The sequence below is a fragment of the Aulonocara stuartgranti genome, assembly GCF_965226115.1.
Source record: "Aulonocara stuartgranti genome assembly, chromosome: 20".
Classification (NCBI taxonomy): domain Eukaryota; kingdom Metazoa; phylum Chordata; class Actinopteri; order Cichliformes; family Cichlidae; genus Aulonocara; species Aulonocara stuartgranti.
Genome location: NC_138956.1, coordinates 21,809,520 through 21,836,493, shown reverse-complemented (window position 1 = coordinate 21,836,493; position 26,974 = coordinate 21,809,520). Strand labels below are relative to the sequence as shown.

The window sequence follows — 26,974 nt, the reverse complement described above, 5'->3', positions numbered from 1 at the left end:
GTATCAGCAGATTGGTCCAATCTTACTTCTAACAAAATCACTGGGGAGGTGGCAGTCAGACCCAAGATAGTGGCTATGGAAACAGATTTTTAAAAAAGAAAAAAGCTTTGCTGTACATGGAAAGAATCATTCTTGACAGAAAGGATTGTGTGTTCTGTAAAGGACTGTCATGTATTCATCATATACATGGTGCAGAGATAAGACTCAAAGTCACTGAAGCGGAATATGATCAATTTCCTGTCATGCACAGCGGTTCATTCAAAGCCGATTAAGAACCAAACTGTCAAGAATCTGCCACTAGATGTCATTGTAAGTCTGCGAGAGTGAAATCGTTCTTTAGAAATTGTGCTGAATTGTAGCAAACTGATCAGATCATAGCCAGAAGAACAAATACGAGCAGAAATGTCAAATTTAGTGGATTTGTTTAACAAAAAAAAATCAAAACTACTGAAGCTCTCTGATTATTTATGTCTTTTTTATGACTATTGTTTTGAAAGTAACGTCAGTGTCTGTGTGCTGGAGAGAAACACGTGAGCCCCTCCTCTTATGTTTCACCAAAAATAAACAGCTGTGTAGAACGGCATGTGCTGGTGAAAGATTACATGAGATCCTGCAATAGGACAAAAGTGTTTATAAAACACTGTTGGTTACAGCGTAAATGTCAAATGGAATTTACTTGTGTGGCACTTTTTTCTTCTTACTTAATCAATTTGAGCATTCGAAGTGTTTTCTTGCTACAAGCTTCATTCACCCATTCAAACATGCCTAAGCAATTTGCATAAAATTCACAAACACACTCGTGCTCCACTGGGGGGAAATTTGGGGTTCAGTATTTTGCCCAAGGATACTTACACGGACACTTACAGACCTGGGAGACGATACTCCGAACATACACGCCAGGGATCGAACGCTCTAGGTAGGGGACTTGCTTCTGCCTCCTTGGGCACAGCTGCAAAGAAGGAACATGACACAAGGTCACATAAGCACATATTTAATTGTTTTTGCTGAATAACATTGGCCCATTTAAATCATACATCCAGGCTCTAATTTAAAACATGAGCACACTTCATAATATCCATTTACAACTGCAGACTTCCAGTTGTTTGCATCACATGTACCTTCCAGCTTGGGCACAGCTTCTAAGAATTGGAGTGCTGTTTGCGGTGATGAGTCACAGCTCTGTCTGTTTGGTGTGTGTGATGTGTGGTGATGTTTAAAGCACCCAACATGAGTTCACTGAGACCTTAAGCTGTCACCCCATCCCTAATTTTAGACTTGTGCTTGTCAGCAGTGACAACACATGACCTTAAGCCTGTGTGTCTTATTGAACACTGGCCGAGCCAGTTCGCACCCCCCATACACACCCCCAGCCCAGCCCAGCAAATGAGATTAAAGTCCTGCGTGTAGGAAGGATTGAATCAAGTGTCAAAACACAGCAGAAAAAAAAAGCGACTCTGACAGTCTGTCAAAACTGCTGTTCTGGATTTTAGAGAGCAGGCATCAGCACGAAGAGGAATTGTGAAGACAGGAAAACTTGGTGTTATGTTTCAGGTAAATCTTTAGTGTGTACGCTTTCAACACATATTCTGTCAAGGTTACATTTTCTGTCATTCGTGACCTCTCCTTGCTTAAGTGGAAGACTTTAACCTATGTCGATGTTTGATTATTGCATACCCGAGCTGTCTGCCTTTTAGTTTGTATAGCCACCTTAGTGCATGCACTTCATTTTACATGGTATTAACCATTCCACCATTATTGATAAGGATAAGAGATTAACTACAGGCAAAGCCGTGTGTGTGTGTTGTCAAAATGGAAATATGGAAGTACAGATACACCATAGAGAGTTATTTATAGGCCACGCTTTTTTCTGGAGGTTTCATGTTACATTCTTGTGGAGACAGCATAAGGAAAGAAAGGCACCAGGCTATTGTAAAACATGATGCCTGTAGTTTGATCAGTCAGAGTTGTTTATAGTTGTTTATGTGCATGTCATCAGCGCAGACAAGCTTTGGAAACATGAATGCAATAATTTTATAATTTTATGTAATATCCCTAGTATTAATATTTCATCTTTGACTCACAACTTTCCCATAATTAGATTTACAAGTAAAAATGACGAAACTATCATGAGCTGCACTTCTTTTTGTTATAATTAGCAAAGTTTCTGATCATGTATGACTACTAAAGCTCAACATGTCAATATCATGTGTCATGTAAGCATTTTGTTTAACACACTCCTGCAGCCACAGAGCGTCATTATTGTGTAGCGCTGACTTAGTTGTTGTTCAAATGTTTTGTTGACTTTTCCAGATTCCTGCTGAATATGCCACTGCAAGCTGACTCAGTGCTGAGTGATATTTAGGCTTTGACTGAGTGCCGCTCATCAAGACAACATGGGTCGTTACCTGAGCACAAAATTGTGTTCATGTTGTGTGAACAGGACATTGAAATTGTACAGCAAATATAAATACACAATGAACCTTCTCAGAAAGGACCATGGTCTGACTAAAGCACCACTCTGCCTTGACCTACATAGATATTTACAGCTGTCACCTCCTCAACCTTCCAGGTTTGCAACAAAAGCCACTTTTAAAAAAGTAAAGCACAGTGATACAACCTCTACCTTTTATAGCCTCCTTAGAGACCTTACAGAAAAGGCGAGACATCCTCAGGCTCTGCGTTTTTATTCATCTTCTAATAAGGATGTCTTCAAAGCCAAAGCTCCAGTTGGGATTTTTGACGAGGCTCAGAACAATTCTCTTTTAAGTTCGGTTGGAGGGTGTCTTGGTCAATCATTTAATCAATTGTCCAGACACATTAACATTTATTTCAAAAGAAAAGAAGTTTTAAGTCTGTCTGAAAATGCCAGTGTTGTCATGTCTACTCCAGAGTATGCTTGCAGGTCACAGAGGATTAGTCAAAGTCAGCAAGCAGCCACAGAGGAAAATATACCTGAAAGCAAAGACACAACACAGACCTTGAAATGTAAGGACAAACAGTGGGACTCTGTAACAAGTCATTCAACTCAAGAAACATCTGGACTGCAGTTATTTCACATCAGCTCTCTCACGACAAGATTTGGTGAGGGTTACAATTATGTTGCTCATCACATTAACACAGTTTTCTCTCAGGGTTTGGCAAAAGTTCAAAAGCAGGAGAATTTGGAGCCTCCTTCCAAAGAGACAAACAGAAGGGAGAAGAGACGAAAAATACAAATCAGAGGTAAACAGTCTCAAGTAAAGGCAGCACTGGAACCCGACAGTAACTCCAGTACCTGGGAGGAAGGATACCTTCACTTTGCAAGGCACATTAACAAATACTTTGGTGCCAAAGTAACAGATGAAGCTCAGAATACGAAAGAACAACCTCTCATAGAGAAGGATTGGACTTACAAGAAACACCTTTTAACACAATCCACCTCACAAACTCACAGTGCCAGTTTACAACTGAAGCAAGAAGAATCTATCACCCCAGGAGCTGCAGGCAGTTTCCACAGCAGCTGTAATACAACTAAAATCAGTGAGAACTATTTCCAAACATCCCAACACATCAATCAGTATTTCCAGGGTCAAAGTGGAGTGAATGAGGACACTGAATCCCAGAAGTCCCCCAAGAGACTGAAGAGTGTATCTTTTATGGATTACCTCTGCAACCCCACAAGTACCATTCCAGAACTGCTGGGTGTTTATCGAAAAAGCAACTCCAAAACTGCCATCTCTGCCCCGCAGGCAGTATTAAATAAAAAGGTGAGTTAAAGTAACATTTTCATTAATTCCCAGTTAATGCCCTGATGAACTAAGTAAGATAAAAATCTGCTCTCATTAGTAAGAGGCTAAAATACATAAAAATGAACTTTGATGCGATTCTGCTTGTTTGTCAGCTTGTCTTGAATAGGAAACAAGCAGATGAAATGACATGTGTGTTCGCTGATAGCCTGAGACTGGCTTCTACTCCAGAAGATCTGACTGACTGCGTAGAAGCACTCAATGAACACCTTATCCACTACCCCTCATGCAAAGCCTTAATCTGGAAGGTCTGTTGAGAATTAAACACAAATACTTATATTTAACAGTTGTTTTAACCTCATTAAATTTAAAACATGATTTTGTTTCCAGGAGAAAATTGCAGTTTCAATGCTGAGACAACGGAAGAACTATGAACATAACCAGGAACTTCAGGCTGCATTAAGAGAAACTTTGGCTCTTATCGGATATGCGGATCCAGTCAAAGGCCGTGGCATAAGAGTCCTCTCAATTGATGGTGGTGGAACGAGGTAAATGTAAGAAAAAATAGATCATTAAGCACTCAAAACAACTTTAACTACACATTCATGAAGCATTTTGTTTAGTACACATTAAGCACCATAACTAGCTAACATTCATGGTCAATTCAGAATTACCAGTTAACCTAGCATGTATATCTTTGGACTGTGGATCACAGGTATTACTTGTATGTGAAGTGGTAAAGTACCTCCTTGAACTCTATCATTCAAAACCACCCTTTTCTTTGATTTGATCCATGTCGGTTAGGCTAAAATCCATCTGAATACATATAGGTGAAATCTGACCTGGTACAGCCTCTGTGCAGAAAGATTTGAAGCACCTGTACAAACTACAAATATTTTTCATTTGCGTTTCTTTTGTATTTTGGGTCACTCCAGGAAAAATCAATCAAATACATTTATTGTGTTTTTATTGCTGTTAAATGTCAAAATGGGTTTAATTTGAGCCAAACAGTATATAAAGGTTAAGCTGTGCCTGATGGTATCCACTGGTTCTGTGTATGACTATGCTAATGTGTTCATATTTCTGGGGGTTTATGTTTTCCTTTTTCTTTGCATTTTTCAGAGGTGTTGTGCCTCTTCAGATATTAAAGCTGTTGGAGGATCAAACAGGCAAAAAGATTCACCAGCTGTTTGACTACATCTGTGGAGTGAGCACAGGTGACATATAGTAAACTGAGACTAACATTTTAATGCATGCCTGTCTGAATCTACAACTCTATTTAAAATGCATGTCTCCGCATCTGTTTGTTGAAGGTGCTGTCCTAGCCTTCATGTTGGGTTTGGCCCGTTTTTCTATAGAAGAGTGTGCTGACATGTATCGTCGTTTTGGTTCTGAAGTATTCCGGCAAAACCCGCTGGTTGGTACTGTGAAGATGGGCTGGAGCCATTCTTACTATAACACTGAGACCTGGGAGACGATACTCCGGTTTGCACATAAGAGACACATTAAATGTGCTTCAGTCCTTCAAAGGAGTAAATTTTTAACAAGTTAATAAGACACTGCTTGTTTTCATTCTCATTAGAGAGAAGCTAGGTGATAGAGTACTTATTAAAACAGCCAGAGATTTCTTCAGTCCCAAGGTAAGAATATTGCACTTTCACAGAACACCAATAAAAGGACTTCCAAGCTGCTGTATTGGAGCACCCCGCTGTGGTGAGATTCCATGTTTTGATTCCAGCTTAAAAACTGGAGCTTGCACAGCTTTAACAATTGGTTTTGTTGGTGTCTGCTCAGGTTTCTGCAGTCAGCACAGTGGTAAACTGGGGTACCAGCCCTAAGGCTTTTGTCTTCCGCAACTATAACCACAAACCAGGTTCTCTCAGCCGTTACGCAGGAGGCTCAGGCTACCAGATGTGGCAGGCAGTGAGGGCATCGTCAGCCGCCCCAGGATACTTCCAGGAGTTTACCTTAGAAAATGACATTCACCAGGTTGTTAATGACAGTTTCCAATGTTGACATGTCCTTGTTTTGTCTCAAACGTGAATAGGCGAAATAAACATGTGATTAACTGAAGGACTATGAAGGGGGTGAAGGTTAACCTTACTTTTTGCTTTAAGAAAAAAAAAAACATTAATAAATAAAATGCCCCAATAACTAGTGGCAATTGTTAGCCATTAATCTTTTTTCTAATGACAGTCAATGAAGTGAACACAAAAATTGGTGAATTGCAGTGATGATGCAGGCACACACATAATAGATGTGTGTGCCTGCATCATCACTGCCTGCATCATCACTGCAATGATGCAGGCACACACATCATTGCAGTGATGTGTGTGCCTGCCCCAATCTTCAGTGTAAGAACGTAAGTGAAATAGCATTAATGGAGTTGGTTTACAAGACCTTATGTGCAAAAAAGCTCCAAACAAGTGTTAAACAGTATAAAAGCATCATTGTAGGAGCTTTTCAGTGATGTCAACACACTATGGTTATCCTTTATATACAGTCTTTGGTTGGATACAAATTCCATACAAAAACCCAATTCAACATATCGCATTCCGTTCAGGAAAAAAGAAAAATGCCAGTCGCTCCCTTTCCTATCACTCACACCTTAATACTTTTCTACAATTCTTAAATCAAAAATATAAGAACCTCTGTTGATATTGTATTTGTTTTACTTTAAAGGAGTTCTAATCATTCAGGCTTTTTTTCTTAAGCTTTTTTGTGCAGGTTTGATTTGAACAAAATGCTAATTTCTCGGCTTTATAGATTAATTTGTGTCTTATTAGGATGGTGGAATCACCCTGAACAATCCCTGTGCCGTGGCTGTCCATGAAAGCCATTTGCTGTGGCCAAACCAGGACTTCCAATGTGTGCTGTCCCTGGGCACAGGTCGCTATGACAGTGCTAAGAAGGGACCTGCTACCTCCACGAGCCTGAGAGCCAAAATCAGCAATCTGATCTGCAGTGCCACTGACACTGAAGGGGTTCACACCCTTTTAGATGACCTGCTGGCCCCAGATGTCTACTTCCGCTTCAACCCCATGCTGAGCTCTGACGTGTCGCTTGACGAGAACCGGCCGCAGGCCTTGGACCAGCTGCAGAGAGACACACAGAACTATCTGGAGAGAAACCAGCCAAAACTGGCCAGACTTTGTTTAGTGCTTTCAGCAGAACGCTCAGTTATTGGGAGAACTAAGGACTGGTTCAGTGAGAGGGCCTGGGAGATGAAACAGAGATTGATGTGAGTAGGTGAGGTAAAAGATGTCTACAAAGAGATGTATATCATATGCATAGAAGCACACATAACAGAAACACTTTAAAGGCAACATCCATGATATAAACGCTGTTTGACAAAATTTCGTTTTTTGGCTTGTGGTATATGTCATGATTTTGAGTTTATGTGAGGCAACCAAAAGCTCATCATCTGAGCTTTGCTAAGCAGTTCAAATGTGCAAAGGTTTTGTGTGTTTTTGTCTGATCTTTTGATATATTTTCTTTTGACTTTATGACCTAGACAGAACAAATACTCACAAGCACTTTGATGCACTTTTTAAAAAATGCCTAATGTATAAATATAATTCACTATAGGTCTTTCTGTCTTTGAAAATCAAAGAATATTTATTTAAGAGTCTATGTTTCATTAAACATATTAAATGCCACTCTTCAGGGTTTTATTTTTCAGATTACTGCAGTCTTTAAAAGTTTATAAGTGAAAAAGAAGTCCTCCAATCACTTGACTACAATGGGTTAAATCCCCCCCATGTGCCTGGAAGCCGTGCCCCCGTGTCCACAAAAAGCTGACTTTGTTTCAGACAGAAACGCTTTGTCTAAGAGAGAGTGTGTATTCGTGCCAGCCAGTGTGAAGATACAAGGTCAATGACCCACCCCCCATCTACCATCTATCTCAAAATCAGAATCAGCACAGACAAAAGAAAAAATATCACCTCTTACAAAGCTTTAAATTATTTTTAATAGATGCTGGCTGGATGCCCCCAAAACCTAATCTGGTGCATGATATAGCAGTTCTGTTTTAACTTCCCACCCATCACAATGAAGATGACGTTATATTTATGTGTGGATTTCACAATGGATTTATTATAACAAGCTCTCAGGGCCTGTTCGCCAAGCGTGTGACCCAGGCTAAGGACAGCCATCCGAATCAGACTCCCTTGCCAGGCTCTGTCACCTTTTTTAACATAATGGAATAAAAGAATTGTACTATACTCAGATGTTGCTGGAGAGGTAAGGCACAGTGTGGACATGTTGCTGTGACAGAAGATCGGGAAAAGGTAGGGATCTGCTTTCAGCTGAACACGAAGTGGAAGAAGCAACCAAAGACCAAAAAAGACTTAAAGGTAGGACACTACACATTTACCAACTGTAATTAGGACTACAGTATATGTGGTGTTATAAAGAACATTAGAAAACTTTAGATTAGCATCAAGTGTCTTGTTGGGCCAATGAGTGTGTTATTCCTTGCATCTGTCTTTCAAGGAAGTCTTAATGATGTCATAGTGTGAACTGAGATGTGGGGCTGGTCGACAAATGCATCAGCAGATTTATGTGAGAGTGAGCACTATGTTGTGCAGTTCCTGCGCCTGACATTTAGAGAACTGATATGCATTAGCATCATTTTTGGAGCGGTGATGTTATAACATGAGGTGGATTCGGTGTTCATGCATGATGTCCCAGGAACAAATCCATATGACTCATGTAATCCTTTGGCTTTTCCTCTAACACCACTATCAGGTCCATCTTTTGAAATATCTATGGAAATGTGCCACAATTTTCTAGATTAATTGACACACAGAGATTTTGTACAGATGGCCACTGACTTCTTCCCATGAAAGTGACATTTGTAGTTTAATTAGTAAAATTTATAACATCTATGCATACCCCCATGTACTTTGTATTCAGTGCAAAATGACAGCTAAGGTACAGTAGCTGATACCTTTTAAATATTAAAATATGTGTGCATAAGATGTTAAACATTTAGATCTCATGTATTTAAAATATGGTAACATGTGTAGTCATACAAATATAAAAAAAATACAGATATTATATTGTATTTCATTCAACTGAGCACTTCTTCGTAATAAAGTGTATGCATTTTTTCCACATGGACATTTTTGGGGGAGAAATGTTGTTACAGTTTGCGCTCATCAAACTATAAAATGAGTATTCAGCTCAGTGAGGCAGTATTGTTTTGGCTGCACAGTGGTGATGATGTAATTTCGCACTGTGTCCTGCTCAACAGAAGTTTCTTTCCATCCTATTCTTCTGCTCTCTCTGATGCAGTGACGTCAAAGCGCAAACGATAGGTGCTCTGACTCTGAACAAGCATCTTGTGTGGTTGAACACTCCCTCTCACATGCCATCTGCTCTTACCCGAGCCCTGGGCACTCGTGCCAAAGGGGACCTACGAGCATAGAGACCTTTTTGTCGTCACCGAGCTGGCCTCGTCTGCCTCAGTGCCATGCAATCTGGTGCATGGCACTGATCACGGCTCACTGTCAGGCCTGCTTCAGTCCAATCTATGGGGGGAAAATGCTTATTCTGAGAGCCAAAGGGCTTAACACACCCCTTGTGCTTTTGTGTCCTATGTGAGCCAAGTCAAGATGTGTTTCTGATGTTAATGGAGGATTGTAATGGTTTCCATTGTAGATGCACTGATATTCTCTCTTCTCTGAATTCTTTTTATTCAGTAAAAAAAAGAAAGAAAAGAAATCTATTACCATGATAAAGCACTACTTAATCATAATATTTAGTTTTAAAGATTTGGAAATACAAATTTTGACTATACTTTTATTTTAATCCTTAGGTTGCAGTGCCACCTCATATTACCCCACCTCAACACCGAGCTATTGTTCTATCCAGTCGGTGCTGGTCTGTACATGCAGCATGTGAATGCCTGAAAGCCTACACAGGTCAGGACACTGTCAACAGCCGTGAGATGGCTTTTGTCTAACACAAATACAGCTTCTCCTGCATCTTTGGCACCTTCTAGAAAAGAAAACTGCTCTCCGCCTACCCCGTAGGATTTTCTCAGATGAATGGTAATGACCTTTTCCTGCTTTCCAATGAGTGTGAATGACTGAGTGTAGAAAACTCTCTTTCACAAAAAGTCAATCAAATCATAATTGGTATTTTGAAAAACAAAAAAACAAAAACAAAACATTAGTCTTGTTTCAATTGCCTTTGTCAGGATGTCATGTGATACGAGATGTGCCAGATGCAGTATTCATACACTGGAAACAGATATTGCTTTCATGCTCTGCTTCCCAGTCCTCTGCATTCAACAATAAAGCCCACATTTTGATGTCATCATAACCAGCAAGAATGCAAACTGTACAGAATCTGGGTTGTTCTCTGCTTTCATGTGGTCCAGCCTCATTTTTACTAAACAGATTTTGCTCACACCGGATCAAGCAAACATTTTTCAGCTGAAGAAAATACAGGTGCTGCCAAAATATGCTCAACCATGTGACAAGCCTCTCTTGATATACCGTAGTCATTTTTTAAAAGTTATTCTTTGAACTTCAATTTATTTATTGTGCAAAATTAGTTTTGTGACCACGTTGATGAAGTGTTCAGCATTATGACAGCCTGGTCAGAGCAGTGAAGTGGGTGAGGTGGAGGTGTTGTGTGGTGCTCATTCATTATTCATGAGATGGGTGGGCAGAGTGTAAGTGGCAGTGACGGACAGAAACTCAATTACTGATGTGTATGAACTCCTCTAGGGTTCTTGACCTGATATTTGAAGGGCTGGAGTATTAATTTCTACACTGCAAGAACAAGAATAATTTCCTGAAGTCATTGGATTATTGTTGCTGTGTGAAAGTAACAGAGATGGGGAGGAGAAAACCCTGATTTGGCACAAGTGAGGTAGGTTCGCATAACTTTTTTGTTTCGAAGTCCTGACACATTCCACAGTTCATTACATATTAATAGCAAACAGTTTTAAATATAGGCATCGAATGAATTGGTTTTTGTTCACACTGACAGATTAATTGTATTCGACCTTCAACATGAACTTAACCACAATTTATTCTTGTCAGGCATTCGGAGGATTCATTTACATATGTGGGAGGCAGTCACTTGTAGACAGCTTAATAACCACAGATTGTGTTGTTTGTGTAGTTTGCTCGCAGTTGTGAAAATATTCTGTTAGTAAATCTAACACAGCAGCAGCTTCTAAACAAGTGTTTCTAAGTACAAATACACATCACGTATACTGCAATTTTATGTCACTTCTTTTAGGTTTTCAATGGGAAATATTTTACTTACTACATCTACAAGATTTTTCCTTAAAAAGAAAACAGTTTAATGCTAATAGAGTTTTAATACTACATTGTTTTATAGTAAACCAGTTATTCCCACCCTATTATGCTTAGACTCAATTGTCACATGTTTCAGATATGTAATATCTGACTGTCAGATTATGCAGTATTTCACGCAAACAAGAAAAATACAAAACTGTGTAGCAAAAATTATGTTTGTCTTATTTCCATACTTTTTAAAAAATCTCATAACTGCACCTCAAGCGCCACTCATAATAACTACAATATACGGCTATCATTTGTCACAGGAAAATTTGAAAGTATATTTGCTTAGGTACAGTTTAGATTGTGAACTATGAGTAAAATGTTTTCTTCACTTTATAATTTGTTCAAGATGTAATGTCTTCTAGATGTCTTGTGTTACTTTTCGTTCAAACTAGGAGTAGAGAAATAGGTGACCACAATCAATTCTGGACTAAATGAAATATAAAGATGGGGACACTGGTCAAACCAGCGCTGCTGCTACTTTTATGGCAGAGTGTTGGGGCTTTGAACGTCCCTCTCGAAGGTAAGCGAATATCTTAAGACCATTGGCTAGTTGTAAATTTATGTCTATGAATTGTTTTTTCACATTACTTCTTAAACTGACTTTATTTCTCTGCCTGCAGTCAGACAACCCCCTACTATCATAAAGCAGTCAATGAAAGAGCACATTGTTGACCCCAAAGGGACCATGGTAATAGAGTGTGAAGCCAAAGGAAACCCTCATCCTATGTAAGACCTAAATAATCCACTGAACTGATTTTTTTTTTAAACTTAGATTGGCAAACCACTGATTTTTTTTTCCCGGCCTTTTTTCATTTGCTCATTTATGAAGTTTCTCATGGAGGCGTAATGGGAAGTATTTCAATGTGGCACGTGACTCTCAGGTGTCAATGCGCAGGCGCTCAGGGACTCTGGATATCTATGCCCGGAACAATCCAGAAAAGTATGAGGCAGAGTATCAATGCATTGCCTCCAACCAGTATGGATCTGCATACTCCCACAAGATCATACTACAATTATACAGTAAGTTTGTCTGAATCTAGCAGTGAAAAAGATATACAATGACTTCAGTGTATTGGTTAAAAATATCTGGGATGTATAAATAAATGACAACAAACTGTTTCCATCCCAAAAGGCTTTCATTGTTTAAAGAATAATTTGCTATGGTCTTTTCCATTTATTAAATTAAATTTAAACTTAAAATACAACTAGAAACACAGAAAACCAGAAGATCCAAGACCCAAAACAACAATATGTATATTAAATATTAGCAAGTATACCAGTAATTGGCATGGGGCCAAAACATCCAGCATCAGCCAGAATTTAATGAGCAGTGTCAAGCAAACTTTGCAGCTGAGAGGAGTTTGATTCTATTTGTGCAGGACCCCCTGTGTGGCCAAGAGAGATTGTGGAGCCTGTGGTGGTGAGTGCTGGCTTACCACTTGTCCTGTCCTGTGACCCTCCACCTGGCCCACTTAAACCTGAAACATACTGGATGTCCAGTTGTAAGTGTCTGATACCAAATGAAATGCTAGATCAAGTCTAGGGTCAAATGAGCAAAAACAGGAAGATTTTGATCATGTGGTATCTATGTTGGCCCTAAGAGGTCAAATGCACTGCAACCTAAGAAAACATCAGCAAAAAGAATAATGCTACAAAAGCACTTAAAACACAACAAAAGTGGAATAAAACATAATGAAAATAGAATAGAGGGAGATAATAGCATGATGTAACAGCTTCAGATTGCACTGATATGCACTGAGAAGAACTGCAGGATTGATCTATGTTGTGAGGGAAATGAAGATGCAAAGTTTTGTGTGTTCTAATCGCATGATTCATATAATACTGTAAATACATGCTTGCTATTATTTGTAACCAGTTCCATCTGTCACGGTGGGGTGTGCCGGTGTTTTAGAAACAGGACCCAAAAGCAGAAGCTGACAGAGGAATTGCAGGTTCTAACACAAAACGAGCCTTTATTTTGGCTGAAAAAACAGCAGCAAACAAGAAACTATTAGAAAAAAAAACTAAGAACACTATGAAAAAACTGTGAACAATATGACAGACTATGAAAACTGTGGAGAGAATAACAGACAACCTGACAATGAAACACAGAAAACAGAAGACTTAAATACACAGGAGCTGATCAGGGGAAGTGAGAACACATGGGGAAACAGCTGACTGAAATTAAGCATAATGACTCACAGGGACATGAAGCTAAACACAGTCACAAAAACACCGCAGACTCTTTCAGAATAAAACGGGAGACAGGGAAAAATACAATAATCCACGAAATAAAACTAAAATACACACACCACTGGGTCTCAGTACCATGACACCATCAGGCTACTGTCTCACCTAAATAACTTCTATTGTTTTATGAGCTTTTGTGGTGTTTTTCTACATCTGTTGTGTTGTATTGAGGCTTCCACCGTGACTTTTTTTCTACTTCTGTTGTATTTTGTGCACTTTTGATGCATTTGTCCATTTGATGGCATTTCCTTGGGTTGCGGTGCATTTTACTTTTCAGGGCCACCATTGGCATTACACTTCTAAAGCAATGTGAATAAGGAATTTTTAACTCTGTCCTTCATTTCAGGTTCATATGCGAGACCTTTCAACTGGCCCATTCAGACAGCTTTCCCCACCATGCAGCCTGTGCGGCAGGACCGCAGGGTTTCCATGGGAGTCAATGGAGATCTATATTTCTCTAATGTGTTGTTCAATGACTCTGTTGCTGATTACTGCTGTAATGCCCGATTCCCGTACAAAAATGTCATCCAGCAGAAGATGCCTGTAGTTGTGAAGGTGCTTACGAGTGAGTATAACTGTGTTCATAATTATTTCTAAATGTCCTACATCCTCAAGGCTTTTCAGTTTGGAGGTTCTGCACAATATCTAATCCTGAAATCAGCTGGAACCACTCTTCCAGTTTCCCTTTCACAGCACCTAATAGTCCTATTACATGGGTCTACTACTGGGACCCTTCTGGACTTTATCCTCCACATCTGCTCCTTTTAATATCTCAGCTCTTGGTACTTCTTAGTTCCATTGTGCTAATCCTTTAATGTGGCTGTTGGCTGGTATTAGTTTATCTATCAGAGCTGCTATCTTTGGGTTCTAGTCAACCACTAGTATTTCAGACTGGTTTGCCAGAAACTGTCTGGAAGCTGAACTTCTGTAGAACCTTACCCCTGTTTTTCTTAACCATCTTTAGAGGTGTCTCCCATCAGGACTGGAGATATTCAACTACATAATCATGATCACATGATACTGTATGCTGTCCAAGTTTGCATCGTACAGCCTGCTACTATGTGCTGGACATAGCATTTTTGCACTATCTGCAAACTGGATCCTGTATGGATCTGGTGCTTAGGCAGAGTCTCTGTGCTGTCCTTTAGACTGCCTGGTAGGATGTCAGCCACTTCTTCTGTCTGTTAGTAATACAGCCCATGGAGGGGGTGAGGTCTCCCACAATACTATTTTGCCCCGTGTCTTGTCATTTTGCTCTTATTCCAGATCACCTTTCTACCATTTGTCACTGTTTGAAGCCACTTTATAGGCACCCACCCAGCCCTTTACACATAACATGCAAATAGCACAGGTACATTTCAGACGTTGACCAAACATAGAGTACAGGCACAGCACATTAATAAATGCAGTAGACAAAAATTAATCAAATAACAAGTTGGGATGTTAGCATATGTTGTTTGAAACACAGGAAGATGCCACTAAATATAATCACTACCAGCACATGACAAATTAAAATCCTATTCCTTTTGGAGCTAGTTTAGCTCACTGGTTGAGTAGGTGCCCGTGTGCCACAAGGCTGAAATGTTAATTATTAATCTTTTATACTTGCTGTTTTGGATGAGGAGTGTGATGACTCAATGTTTGAGGTATTTGACGGGGATTTTCTGGTTATTTTTCTCCAAAGCTCATGCAGTGGTTGAGGCTGCTCCCACCTGGCTGTCTCCTACAGGCTCATCAAGCTCAATATTGGTCCTGCAGGGGGAGGAGCTGCTCCTGGAGTGCATTGCTGCAGGAATGTGAGTCTTCAATAAGGATCACACACACAAAAAAATTTCTAATTTCAAGTTTATGCTACAAATTATTATACAACAGTTTATTTTGTGTTTAGTGTAAGTATTTTCACCTTGAATTCATGAAAGTTATCCTGTGTAAAGCCTTGTTTGTGATTATTAAGGCCAACTCCTCACATTACCTGGGCCAAGGATGGAGAGGACTTGCAAGTGGCATCTCGCATGAAAGTGAAGAACTTCAACAAAATGATTCAAATCCCAAAAGCATCTTTTGAAGATGCAGGTGAATACACCTGCACTGCTAAAAATAGGTTAGGCTACGCTGAGCACACAATAACTGTCAGGGTCAAAGGTGAGTTCTTCAGAAACATAGAGTATTTTATGTTTGGACTGATCATTATAATCCAAACTAATAACATATTTTCTGTTTGACAGCGACTCCTTTCTGGTTGGAAAAACCCACCAACCTGATTTTGGCACCAGAGGAAAATGGACGGTTGGTGTGTCGCGCTGATGGGGCTCCTCGTCCCACAATCAGCTGGTTCATTAACGGAGAACCGATTGAAAGTATGTTTTAGGAGATCTTGTCTAAAAGGCATAAAAATGAATAAAAAAATATTGTGCCTAACTTTTATTTTTCCTTTTTGGTGGGGTTTTTTTCAGCTGCTACACCACTGCCTAACAGACAGGTTTCAGGAGAAACGCTAATCTTCCGCAGTGTAACAACTGAAAACACTGCTGTCTACCAATGCAATGCTTCAAATCAGTACGGCTACTTACTGGCCAATGCATTTATTAATGTGCTACGTAAGTTACCAGCCACTGTCATTCATAACATTAATTAAAACAGAGTTATTTTTAAAGAAAACGAATGTGTACACTTATGTCTGCATTTTTATTTTGTTAAATATGAACAAAATTATAGCAGAAGTGCTGCTACATATCTGGCCAGAAAGACCAGTACCAGTGTGTTAATTTGATAGTTCAATAAAAGGCTTCATTTGGTTAAGAGTGAGAAAAAAAAATGAGTTCACGTTTGCAATTTTGTCTCGTTATACAATATTTTAAAAAACAAACAAAATGCTAGATTTTTGCAAATATTTATGGGTGTTTTCTTGTTTTTTTTCTGTGCTACTTGAACACTAAAGTGGCCCTCCAATGAGATGACAGTGCCAGCAGTGGCCCACAGCTCATTTAAGTTTGAGACCCCTGCTTTACACCGATTTATAATTACTCATTTGAAAAGTTACTCTTTAGGAGAGTGAAACTGTTTGTTAGCATTTTTTTTTTAACTTTCTTTACTCAAAACTACATTTGAAAATGTAATAGGTCAATTTATTAAGCACAATAGGCAGTCACAGTTCCATATTTTATATAGTAAATATTACATTTAAATAATAATCCTTTAATTTCGCTGCCGATTGTTTTGACATAACATTGAGTTTTTATGTGTATCAGGTTTAAAGATTTGCAGTTCAGTATAGGCTTAGGATAATAAAGAGTAATAAAATCAACCATGCACATCTATCAACAATGGCAAAATACTTAACAAATTATGTAGTTCAGTTCTTACAGATGAGGGTTTAATTAAATAATCACATTTTGGACCGGTCATTCCCTATCTGAGGTAGAAATAACACGTTTTTCTACCGCTCGTGTCCTTGCCATGATGCATTGTTTAGGCCAAATTTGCTTTTTTTTATATCATGGGAGAGTATACTGGGTGCATATTGAAGTCAAATAATCACTGATGATGCTGCAGTTGCTCCCTTTTCCCATAGATGCAACGCCACGAATCCTTGGGGCAAGAAATGAATTCATCAAAGTGACTGAGGGTAGTCGTACCTTTTTAGATTGCCAGTACTTTGGTTCTCCAGTGCCTGAGTTGAGATGGTAAGATGGCGTGTGACACTGTTATGATTTATAAATCCACTCACAGTAAGTGTGTGTCTTAACATATGTCCATGCTTCTTCTTACACAGGTCCAAATATGGGCAAGGAAATCTTGAAGGAAATCGTTTTAAAACCCACAGCAATGGGACTCTGGAGATTAAACATATCAAGATAGAAGACCAAGGAACTTACGTGTGTGTAGTCAGCAACATTGCAGGGAGAGATGAGGATCAAGTCAGAGTAGAGGTCAAAGGTGAAGAGTCATTAAAATAAAAAATAATTGAATTGGCAATAAAATTTGACATAATTTTTTTTTCATTGTACATTATTGTATTTATTTTGTTTGCAGAACCCATATTAATTGTCACAAGACCACAGAGTATGAAAGTCATGCGTGCAAGTGATGTCCGCCTGGAGTGTGGTGTAACAGCAGATGTCACGACTCCTATCACAACCACTTGGCTGAAAAACAAAAAGCATCTCACTCTTGGTTGGAGGTAGGATTATTGTGTATTATTTACTGTTAATTAAAGTACATTTATGCATATATGAGTACATATATGAGGCCCATTTGTGCAACTAAGTTCATATTATTAGTTTCAGTGTAATCAAATGAGCTTCTAGGTCTCACCAATTTTATTCAATTTCTCAGAATCTCAATGGATGAATCAAATCTAGTGATTACTAATGTAAACACAGGCGATGAGGGAAATTATACATGTGTCATCAAGAGTGAGCTTGAACAGAAATCTGCCTCAGCACACCTAATGGTGATGGGTATGAAACACTGAAACCAAAGATATTTTATCAACCATATGACATGCTGAAATGTCTTTTTAATTATTTCTGTATTTAATTTATTTATAGACCGTCCAAATCCTCCCACTAACTTGGAGTTATCTGATCCATATGAACGTACTGTAAGACTGAGCTGGGTTCCTGGAGATAGCAACCACAGCCCCATAACAGGTAAAAGATGAAAACTCAAAAAATTACAAAAGTAAACACTTTTTTAAACATTATTACCATTTTTGAGGACTCTTTTGCTGTATTGACTAGCATTTTGGTTGTTTTTGCATTCTTTGTTCTCTCGCAGAGTTCTTAGTGCAGTATGACGACGATGATTGGTTGCCTGGAAAGTGGAGAAATCTTTCAACGTACCCAGGGAACCTCAACTCTGTCATTTTGCATCTCATACCTTTTACGTACTATGAGTTCAGAGTCATCGCTATTAACGAAATTGGAGCTAGTCGCCCTAGTCGTCCATCTAAGCGTTTTCAGACCAGCGGTGCACGTGGGTGTCATATGTTTTTGTTTGGGACAATAAATACTCAGAGTAAAGACTGGGATATATGACAATGTTGTGCAAAAGTTTTGAAGTACCTCTTATTTCTTTATATTTTGCTAGGAAAATTGTAAATGTGTGGAAATACAGTATATGAGGCAAAAACAAAGTTTTTATAAGTCTAATGAGCTTCAAAGTTAGTATTTGGTATGACCACCTTTATTATTTAACAAAGCCTGAACTCTCTTAGGCAAGCTTTAATGTAATTTCTATAGGAAATCTTCTAGAATAGTTCTCTTTTTGGATATTTGCAGTTTTTTATTTTTCTGTCAAGAAGATCCCTACAAGCTTCAATAATGTAGCTTTCCAGGCTCTGGGGAGGCCAATCCATGGTTGAAGTGTTCCATTGTGTGTTTTACTATCCAGGTATGCTTTTAGTGCACTGGTTGTGTGTTTGAGATCATTGGCGTTGCTGAATAATGAAGCCATTGCCAATCAAATGCTTTCCAGATTATACGGTAGCTCATCTGTCATTACATTTATGCTATCATAATTCCATCAATCATGACAAGATCTCCAACACTGCTGACTGAAATGCAGGACCAAACCATGACAGAGTCTCCACCATGTTTTACAGATTTGAATCATTACTCCACAAATCGCTACCTTATCGTGGTGGAGGGGTTTGTGTCCCGGGGATCCCAGGGGCTATGTTGTCTGGGGGCTTTTGCCCCCTAGTAGGGTCTCCCATGGCAAATTGGTCCTGGGTGAGGGACCAGACAAAAAGCAATTCAGAAGATCCCTATGAAAAGACCATCGAGGGAACAGTTCACCCTGCCCGGGATAGGGTCACAGGGGCCCCGCCCTTTAGCCAGGCCCGGGGAGGGTGCCCGAGGGCAAGCATCTGGCCTGGCCGGGCCCCATGGACTAAGGCCCGGCCAGGCACAGCCCAAAAAAGGGACATGGGCCCATCTTCCTGCAGGCCCACCACCCGCAGGAGCCACCGTAGGAGTCGGGTGCAATGTGAGCCGGGCAGGAGCCAGGAGCGGAGGTCCTGGCTACCAAGACTGGCAATTGGGACATGGAATGTCACCTCTCTGGTGGGGAAGGAGCCTGAGATAGTGTGTGACCTCACCTCAACGCATGGTCTGGGCTCTGGAACCAGCCTCCTGGAGAGGGGCTGGACTCTGTCTCAGTCTGGAGTTGCCCCTGGTGAGAGGCGGCGGGCTGGGGTGGGTATCGTGGTATCCCTTGGGCTTGGTATATTGGGGTTTCTCCCCAGTGGATGAGAGGGTTCGTTCCCTTCGCCTTCGGGTCAGGGAATGGGTCTTGACCGCCGTCGGCACTTATGCGCCGAGCAGCAGTTCAGAGTACCCAGCCTTCTTGGAGTCCCTGGGTGTGGCACTGGAGGGTGCTCCTCCTGGGGACTCCATTGTCCTACTGGGAGACTTCAATGCTCACGTGGGCAATGACAGTGAGACTTGGAAGGGCGTGATTGGGAGGAACAGCCTCCTGGATCTGAACCCGAGCGGTGTTTTGTTATTGGACTTCTATGCAAACCACAGTTTGGCCATAATGAACACCATGTTCGAACATAAGAGTGTCCATCAGTGCACGTGGCACCAGGACACTCTAGGCCACAGGTCGATGATCGATTTTGTAATCGTATCGCCAGACCTGAGGACATGTGTTTTGGACACTCGGGTAAAGGGAGGGGCTGAGCTGTCAACTGATCACCACCTGGTGGTGAGTTGGATCAGGTGGCGAGGGAGGACGCTGGACAGACCTGGCGTGCCTAAACATACAGTGAGGGTGTGCTGGGAACGTCTAGCAGAGGCCCCAGTCCACGAGATCTTCAATTCACACCTCCGGCAGAGCTTCAACAGCATTCCGACGGAGACTGAGGACATTGAGTCCGAATGGACCATGTTCAGCACCTCCATTGCCGAAGCCGCTGCACTGATCCACGGCGTCAAGGTACTTGGTGCCTGTTGTGGTGGTAATCCCCGAACCAAACGGTGGACCCCAGAGGTGAGGGGAGCCACCAAGCTGAAGAAGGAGTCCTATCGGGCTTGGTTAGCCTGTGGGACTCAACCAGTCTACATGTGTTTTGTGGACTTGGAGAAGGCATTCAACCGTGTCCCACGGGCTTGCTCCAGGAGTATGGGGTGTCTGGCCCATTGCTACGGGCCATTCAATCCTTATACAACCATTGCAAGAGCTTGGTCCGCATAGCCGGCAATATTCAGACTCGTTCCTAGTGGGTGAAGGGTTCGCCAGGCCTGCCATTTGTCACCAATTCTGTTCATAATTTTTATCGACAGATTTTCTAGGTGTAGCAAAGTGGCGGAAGGCTTTCACTTGGGTGGCCTCAGGATCTCCTCTCTGCTTTTTGCAGATGATGTGGTTCTGTTGGCTTCATCGGGTGATGGCCTCCAGCTTGCCTTGGAACGGTTCGCAGCACCTCCAAATCTGAGGCCATGGTCCTCAGCCGGAAAAGGGTGGAGTGCCCACTCCGGGTCAGGGACGAGTTCCTGCCCCAAGTGGAGGAGTTTATGTATCTCAGGGTCTTGTTCTCGAGTGATAAAAAAGATTTGTTACTTTTGCAGTTATTTTTCCTTTTGAGTAAATAAATGACAAGTAATAAGTTAATCACTAAAAGTCCCAGAAATAAGCTTTTAGATGTTTTGCAAAACCAGGCACCTCCCAACTCCCAACTTCTGATCTTTATGCTAAGCTAGGTTCCATTAGCTAGCTAGCTTATGTTTCAACTGTAGTAAATGTATCTCTCTGAATCACAAACAGTTTTTCAAAATTGTGTTCATTTTTTTGCACAGCTCCAGATATAATCCCAAAGAATTTAAAAGGCGTTGGTACATGGAGAAATAACATGGAAATCAGCTGGGAGGTAATCAGAATTTACATAATCCTTTTATTTATCACTAATATCTTCACATATCTTCGCACAATAAAGCTTTCTAATTTTATAAAAACATGCTTTTAGCCTCTAACCTACAGAGAGTGGAATGGACCCCATCTAAAGTATCTGGTCTGGTGGAGAAGGAGAGATTCTCGAGAGGAGTGGAAGAATGCAACCACTAAGTGGCTAAAATATTACATCTATGATGCGGATACCTTTACTCCTTATGAGATCAAAGTCCAGGCAGTGAATGACTTTGGGCTGGGACCAGAGTCTTCTGTTGTCATTGGTTATTCTGGTGAAGGCCGTACGTACCTACATTTCTTTTATCATAACATAGTAAGGAGTAGGAATTTTGGAAGGAAATCAATACATGTTGGTGAACTTCATTGTACTTCAGTAGATTCTCTGCTTCACTACATTAGAGATTACAAACTGTTCTATAGATAGACTTTCTTTAATTTGGTATAAAGCACCATCTAAAGCCAGACTGTTCCCCTGATTAATTTTTTGCATTTAGTTTTTTGTCAGACTGGCTGTCAGCTGATATTCAATTTACAATAATGGTGGGTGTTCAGTATTAACATGGGCAGAATCTCAAATAATGAGGTCAGTTTACATCCAAGTATTCCTGGTGAGACAAAAGCAGGGAATCATGAATAATTTCGGAGGAAAACGGTTTTTGTCATTACATGTTTTATGCTCACTGATAGCAAAGACGAAATTCAGTGCCATCTCTGTTTTCCCCAAGGCCCAACAACAGCACCCCTGAACCTGAGAGTGTCCGACATCGAGAGCACTCAGGTGACTCTACACTGGGATCCAGTGACAAGTGACACAATTATGGGAGAACTGAAAGAATACAAGGTGAATTCAGCATTTGATAATGGACAGTAAATTTGCACTACATTTTTATTTATTGACATTCAAAACTAAGGGCATTTAATCATTTTAATTTAATGAAATGCAGCTGGTGATGAACGCAATCAAAAGACTAAAATATGCCAGGTTTCATTTGATATAATGGTGTCTAAAACATTAATACCAGCTGAGAAAGAAGTCTCAGAGTGTGCTCTGTGTGAAAAGTTATATACTATACATCTAAAAGAATCAAATGCAAAACAGTTTTTAAGCTAACCCAGTTAACCCATTCTGCATTTTCCATAATTGCCATTCAGTTAAATTACATTTTGAGCTGTTGCTTTATCATTTGATTTCTAAAATTTCATTTTTCACTGTATTATCAGTACACCGGGAGAGCAGCTTGCAGCAACCACATTATATATTAAATAGTGGGCCTGACCATCCAGTAATTAATCAGTTACACTATACATTAGATATTACTGAAATTCTGAATAATAATATAATTTTTTATGTATGAACTTATCTATCTTTTCGGCTAATTTCAAGGAAAAAAAAAACCTTTACCCTCATGTAAAAGAAACTCTGGCTTAATTGGTCTGTCATTGTTTTATCTGCTTTTGCCATCTTAAGAGGAAATCAAGCTTAGGTTGATAAAATCATACAGTAGAAAGAGTTTCATGTTGCTATGTAACGTGAATACTCGATTGCTTGTTTGGAGAGCAGAAGATCTAAAATGTGTGTTGTCTCTCGTCTCTCAGGTCTACTACTGGAGGGACAGCAGCCAGCTGAGGTGGCATTGGGTTGACAGAGGGATGAAGTCCAAAGAATTTCCTATCAATGGCCCAGACCCCTCTGGGGTCCTTGATGAGCTTATTCCCTACAGCAACTACAAAATGTACATAGTTGTGGCAAACAGTCGATACGAAGGGCCGCAAAGTAATAACATACATTTCTCAACACCTGAAGGAGGTAAAAGTGTTACCACTTTGTCAACAAAACAATAATTTTAGAGATTAGCCTCTATCAATCACAAGCAATTCACAAATTAATGTGTTTTTCCTCCCCCTGGTATGTTTATCATCTGCTGCTGTGTTCTCTCCTGTAGTACCATCTGCTCCTAGATCCTTCAGGATCCAACAGCGACATCTGGACAGTATTTATGTTGACTGGGGCCTGCCAGCAGAGCCCAATGGCATAATTACTGGGTATTCCCTCAAGTACCAGACAGGTATGAGCTGAAAACACTCTGAAAGAACAGGAATCTGATTATTCTAGTAAAGCTGGCAAAGGTCCTCATCTATGTAACTCAACAGTGCTCTTAAATAAGCACTCAAAGATCAGAATATGACTAAAGCACGTTCTTATGAACACTTGCATAGTCACTCTCTGAGTAGGGGAGGTAGTTAATAGCTCAGCACCAGTATCAACAGTTCTCCCTATAAAAGGAAATGCCCACTCTCTCCACAGTGAACGCCACCAGGGGAGAGGAGCTGCGAGTTGAAGAGCTTCCTCCTAATGTGACAAGCTTCTCAATCCGCCGATATGACCGATACACTCGATACAGATTTTCTGTGGCAGCACAAACTCGCCTAGGGATAGGCGAATGGCATACAGAGGAATCACCCCACTACACTACAGAGAGTAATTAAGTCCTTTCTTCAGCTAAAACTGCTTAAAGCTGCTCCATTGTCACAAGGGGTCACAGCAAGTAGCTCAGCACATGCCCAGCAAATGTGTAAATCACAACACTTTAGAGCCACCTACTCAGACAAATAAAATAAACACTAAATGACTATGTTCACGTTGGTTTACTTAATGATGTGTGCCCTTGCATGTCTCAGTTTATGCTCAGGATCAGGTGGATATCACCACTCAGGGCTGGTTCATTGGGATAATGTGCGCTGTGGCTCTCATCGTGCTAATCCTTCTCATCGTCTGTTTCATCAAGCGGAGCAGAGGAGGAAAATACCCAGGTAGGGTGGTGATGCCTAACTGTAGCTGTAGAAAAATTTTAAGGCCTTACATTTTGTAGTGTTGGTTGAATAGAATTTTAAAACATCTTGGGTGTTGTCATTTGGGATGTTTTACCAAATTTTAATACAGTATAAAACAAACAATTAATTTATTTTTTAAAAAGAAATACAAACTATCAAAAAAATTGTTAGTTATAGTCATATTCAGGCTCCATGGTGTTAATAAAGCTCATTGGTACTATTTCAGTACGGGATAAAAAGGACATTTCACTGGAGCCGGTGGATGACAAAGATCAGGAGGGATCATTTGATTATCGGTAAGTTTTACCTTCTCTGGAAAATGAATGAATTTTTAAATTCAGACACTAACAAAAACTTTTACTGCTTCTCCCTGAGGGAAGTTGTGATTTAACAACACCTCAAATCAGTAAATAATATTATCTTACCAAACTGCTTTACAAAGTATTCAATGTTTGCAATGTTTCTTAAGTCATGTAATTTATTTTGTAATTGCACAGTAATAATACTCGACAAGGAAGATGTGTATTATGTTTGTTATTGTTATACTGTAACACTGCACCACACTATCACTGTTGAAAACTATAACTAAAATTAAAACTTTGAAACCCTGAAAAATTAGATAAAAACAGCCTATTTGTTTACCTATTATCCATTTGCTCCTGTGCATTTTTCTCTTGGTTTCATAAATTAAAGCTGCCCAGTGGAACTGCTGTTCCTGTGTCCTTCATCATAAACACGTTACACTTAACATTTTATTTTGCTAGCACATTGCACCCTCCTTCTGCATGTATGTGATCAGTGGAACAGCAGGGAACTAAATACTTATATACCATTATTTCTTTATAACTTTAATGTTGATTTAAAACTCCATTGGGTATCTTTAATTTTGATTAGATTTTAGCATCACAATGCACAGGTTCAAATCTTATTTTCATTTGATTTATAATAACTCTTTGATCATAATTACATTAATCTGTGTTTTTCTTTTTTTTACTCTGCCTTTTCTATCTAAACCCTTCCCCTCCAAAACCTCAATCCTTTTCTTTTTCAAAGATCCCTTGAAAGGTATGAAAAAAAACAAATATTGACACTTTGATATTATACCTGTGCGATCCTGGAAAGATGCAAAAACTGTATTTGTACTTGCAATATGTAGTCAGTCCTCTGACACACTGAATTCTTTTCATATTTTAGAATAGCACGTGTGTCCACTCTCCCCTACCCTCGCAGGTATGATCATTTAGTACTGCAAATTCTTTACAACTACTTTATAATAAGATTGAATCATTTTATTTTTTTATCTTTTCCATAATATCTTGAGTTTTTATTTATTTTTTAATCATTCATTCCTTCATTGTTTTTTGTAGAGAAGAGGAACGAGGGCTTCAAAGAGGTCAGCCATCTATTGAGGCAATGATGAAGCGATCAGACAGCGATGACAGTCTGGTGGAATATGGAGAAGGGGGCGAGATACCATTCAATGAAGATGGCTCATTCATTGGCCAGTACACAGGAACCAGGAGAGACGTCAGGGAGTTGGACTTTGGTGGAAGTCTGGAGCTGCACTCACCAATAAATACCATCTACTCCCTGGCTTAACACTCAGATGTCAGACTGTGCTTCTGAAATACACAGAGTTATTTGTCATGTGGTTTCACTATCCCTGCATCCTCCACCTTCAATTTAGAACCTGGAGGAACTTTTATTTGTCAGCAGGACACAGCTTGAGAGTAAAGTGCTGTTTAAGCCCTCCCTATCCTTGCAGACAGCACAACTTTCAGGCATTTATGGAATAAAATGTAGAAAAGTTGGAATAATTTTTCTATAGAGATGTGATTTTCTTTTTAAACAAAGCTTTTATCTCTTTTGTAAAATACAAATATACATTGTTCAGTTATCCTATTAGGAAAGAGACACTTGCTGCGGATCACAGGAGATGGAAGTGGAACAGTTTATCATGTTGATAAAAATGGGTTACAAGGACTGATCTAGATTGGTTCTATCATTTTTTTTTCCTGCTAATTTCAAGAAATCTATTATTTTTGAATACTTGCAGTTTCATAGAAGGGAAGTATCCTACTTTCACCTGAAGGGGAACCATCTATCAATTCAATTTTTTTCTGCTTATCCAATTCACAGTCGCCAAGGGGGCTAAAGCCTATTCCAGCTGTCCTAGGGTGACAGGTGGGCTATACTCTGAACAGGTGCCCAATCTGTCACAAGGCTAAAATGCAGGACAGACAACTAGTCACATTCATACCTATGGGCAATTTAGATAATAAAATATCCTAACCTCATGCCTGTCTTAGGACTATGGGAGGAAGCCAGACTACCCAGAGATAACCCACACAGACATGGAGGTTATCGTGTCCGCAACTGTGCCACAAAAAGGGAACTACAAATAAAGGAAAATAAAATCTCTCCATGGACTAACAATTCATTTGTCAGTTTCAAATCTGATTCTGTATGAAACAAGATGTCAAACCATTTGAGGAATCAATTGTGAGCCATAAATCAACTATAAAATCAGAGGTCACACATGAACCGGTCTCCTAATTTCACTCACAGTAAAAATGATTAATATTTATGTAACAGCAGGTTTTTGTTTTTTTTTGACTACTAATGCCACCTCTGTATTAAGACTGTTATATCTGATTTTAAATAAAGTGAAAGTATTTCTAGGATGTTTCATATGACTAAATATTGAAACCAGCTTCTGTATCTTGGAATTTTAAAGGGATACCCAAAACTTTCTTTTATTATCATTCTTAGAGTTAGCTTTTAACATCAATTTAGGGTTAACCACTGTAACACATGACCACAAAATAATGTTCAGTCATGTTATTGCAGAGTGGAAAGAACATGAGTAACGCACACATGTCCAGATGTTACAGTCACATGAGATAAGTATATATATATATATAT

General features: G+C 39.8%; 2 protein-coding genes across 4 annotated transcripts; both read left to right on the top strand.

Annotated features, from left to right (window-relative positions):
* The first annotated feature begins 1,370 nt into the window (after positions 1 to 1,370).
* Positions 1,371 to 7,081, top strand: LOC309697544 (calcium-independent phospholipase A2-gamma-like). Its single transcript, XM_082519518.1, has 9 exons — positions 1,371 to 1,551; positions 2,311 to 3,746; positions 3,881 to 4,033; positions 4,116 to 4,273; positions 4,848 to 4,942; positions 5,039 to 5,210; positions 5,308 to 5,365; positions 5,520 to 5,714; positions 6,512 to 7,081. The coding sequence occupies exons 2-9, from the start codon at positions 2,394 to 2,396 to the stop codon at positions 6,968 to 6,970; spliced, it is 2,643 nt and encodes an 880-aa protein (XP_082375644.1). The 5' UTR covers positions 1,371 to 1,551; positions 2,311 to 2,393; the 3' UTR covers positions 6,971 to 7,081.
* A 796-nt stretch (positions 7,082 to 7,877) lies between these two features.
* Positions 7,878 to 26,918, top strand: nfascb (neurofascin homolog (chicken) b). 3 transcript variants are annotated; one of them, XM_082519022.1, is made up of 28 exons: positions 7,878 to 8,080; positions 9,547 to 9,781; positions 10,466 to 10,610; positions 11,446 to 11,573; positions 11,674 to 11,779; positions 11,883 to 12,073; positions 12,433 to 12,555; positions 13,650 to 13,868; positions 14,988 to 15,099; positions 15,258 to 15,445; positions 15,529 to 15,660; positions 15,757 to 15,900; positions 16,875 to 16,986; positions 17,076 to 17,239; positions 17,336 to 17,483; positions 17,639 to 17,763; positions 17,854 to 17,955; positions 18,083 to 18,280; positions 21,109 to 21,179; positions 21,276 to 21,498; positions 21,943 to 22,058; positions 22,814 to 23,024; positions 23,161 to 23,283; positions 23,523 to 23,696; positions 23,897 to 24,028; positions 24,276 to 24,345; positions 25,244 to 25,279; positions 25,417 to 26,918. In XM_082519022.1, the coding sequence occupies exons 4-28, from the start codon at positions 11,498 to 11,500 to the stop codon at positions 25,646 to 25,648; spliced, it is 3,528 nt and encodes a 1,175-aa protein (XP_082375148.1). In that variant the 5' UTR covers positions 7,878 to 8,080; positions 9,547 to 9,781; positions 10,466 to 10,610; positions 11,446 to 11,497; the 3' UTR covers positions 25,649 to 26,918. The 3 variants fall into 3 exon arrangements, with proteins under 3 accessions (XP_082375148.1, XP_082375146.1, XP_082375147.1); XM_082519020.1 differs by lacking the exons at positions 25,244 to 25,279; positions 25,417 to 26,918 and adding an exon at positions 25,103 to 25,171; XM_082519021.1 differs by lacking the exons at positions 12,433 to 12,555; positions 25,244 to 25,279; positions 25,417 to 26,918 and adding an exon at positions 25,103 to 25,171.
* The last annotated feature ends 56 nt before the right edge of the window (positions 26,919 to 26,974 follow it).

Excerpts from the sequence above, each read along its gene's own strand:
- LOC309697544 (XM_082519518.1), top strand. The coding sequence starts at position 2,394 with ATGGGTCGTTACCTGAGCACAAAATTGTGTTCATGTTGTGTGAACAGG. Across the intron at positions 5,211-5,307 it reads ACCTGGGAGACGATACTCCG|AGAGAAGCTAGGTGATAGAG; the intron begins GTTTGCACATAA and ends CATTCTCATTAG. Across the intron at positions 5,366-5,519 it reads GAGATTTCTTCAGTCCCAAG|GTTTCTGCAGTCAGCACAGT; the intron begins GTAAGAATATTG and ends GTGTCTGCTCAG.
- nfascb (XM_082519022.1), top strand. The coding sequence starts at position 11,498 with ATGGGGACACTGGTCAAACCAGCGCTGCTGCTACTTTTATGGCAGAGT. Across the intron at positions 15,100-15,257 it reads GAGTGCATTGCTGCAGGAAT|GCCAACTCCTCACATTACCT; the intron begins GTGAGTCTTCAA and ends GTGATTATTAAG. Across the intron at positions 21,180-21,275 it reads ACATGGAAATCAGCTGGGAG|CCTCTAACCTACAGAGAGTG; the intron begins GTAATCAGAATT and ends ACATGCTTTTAG.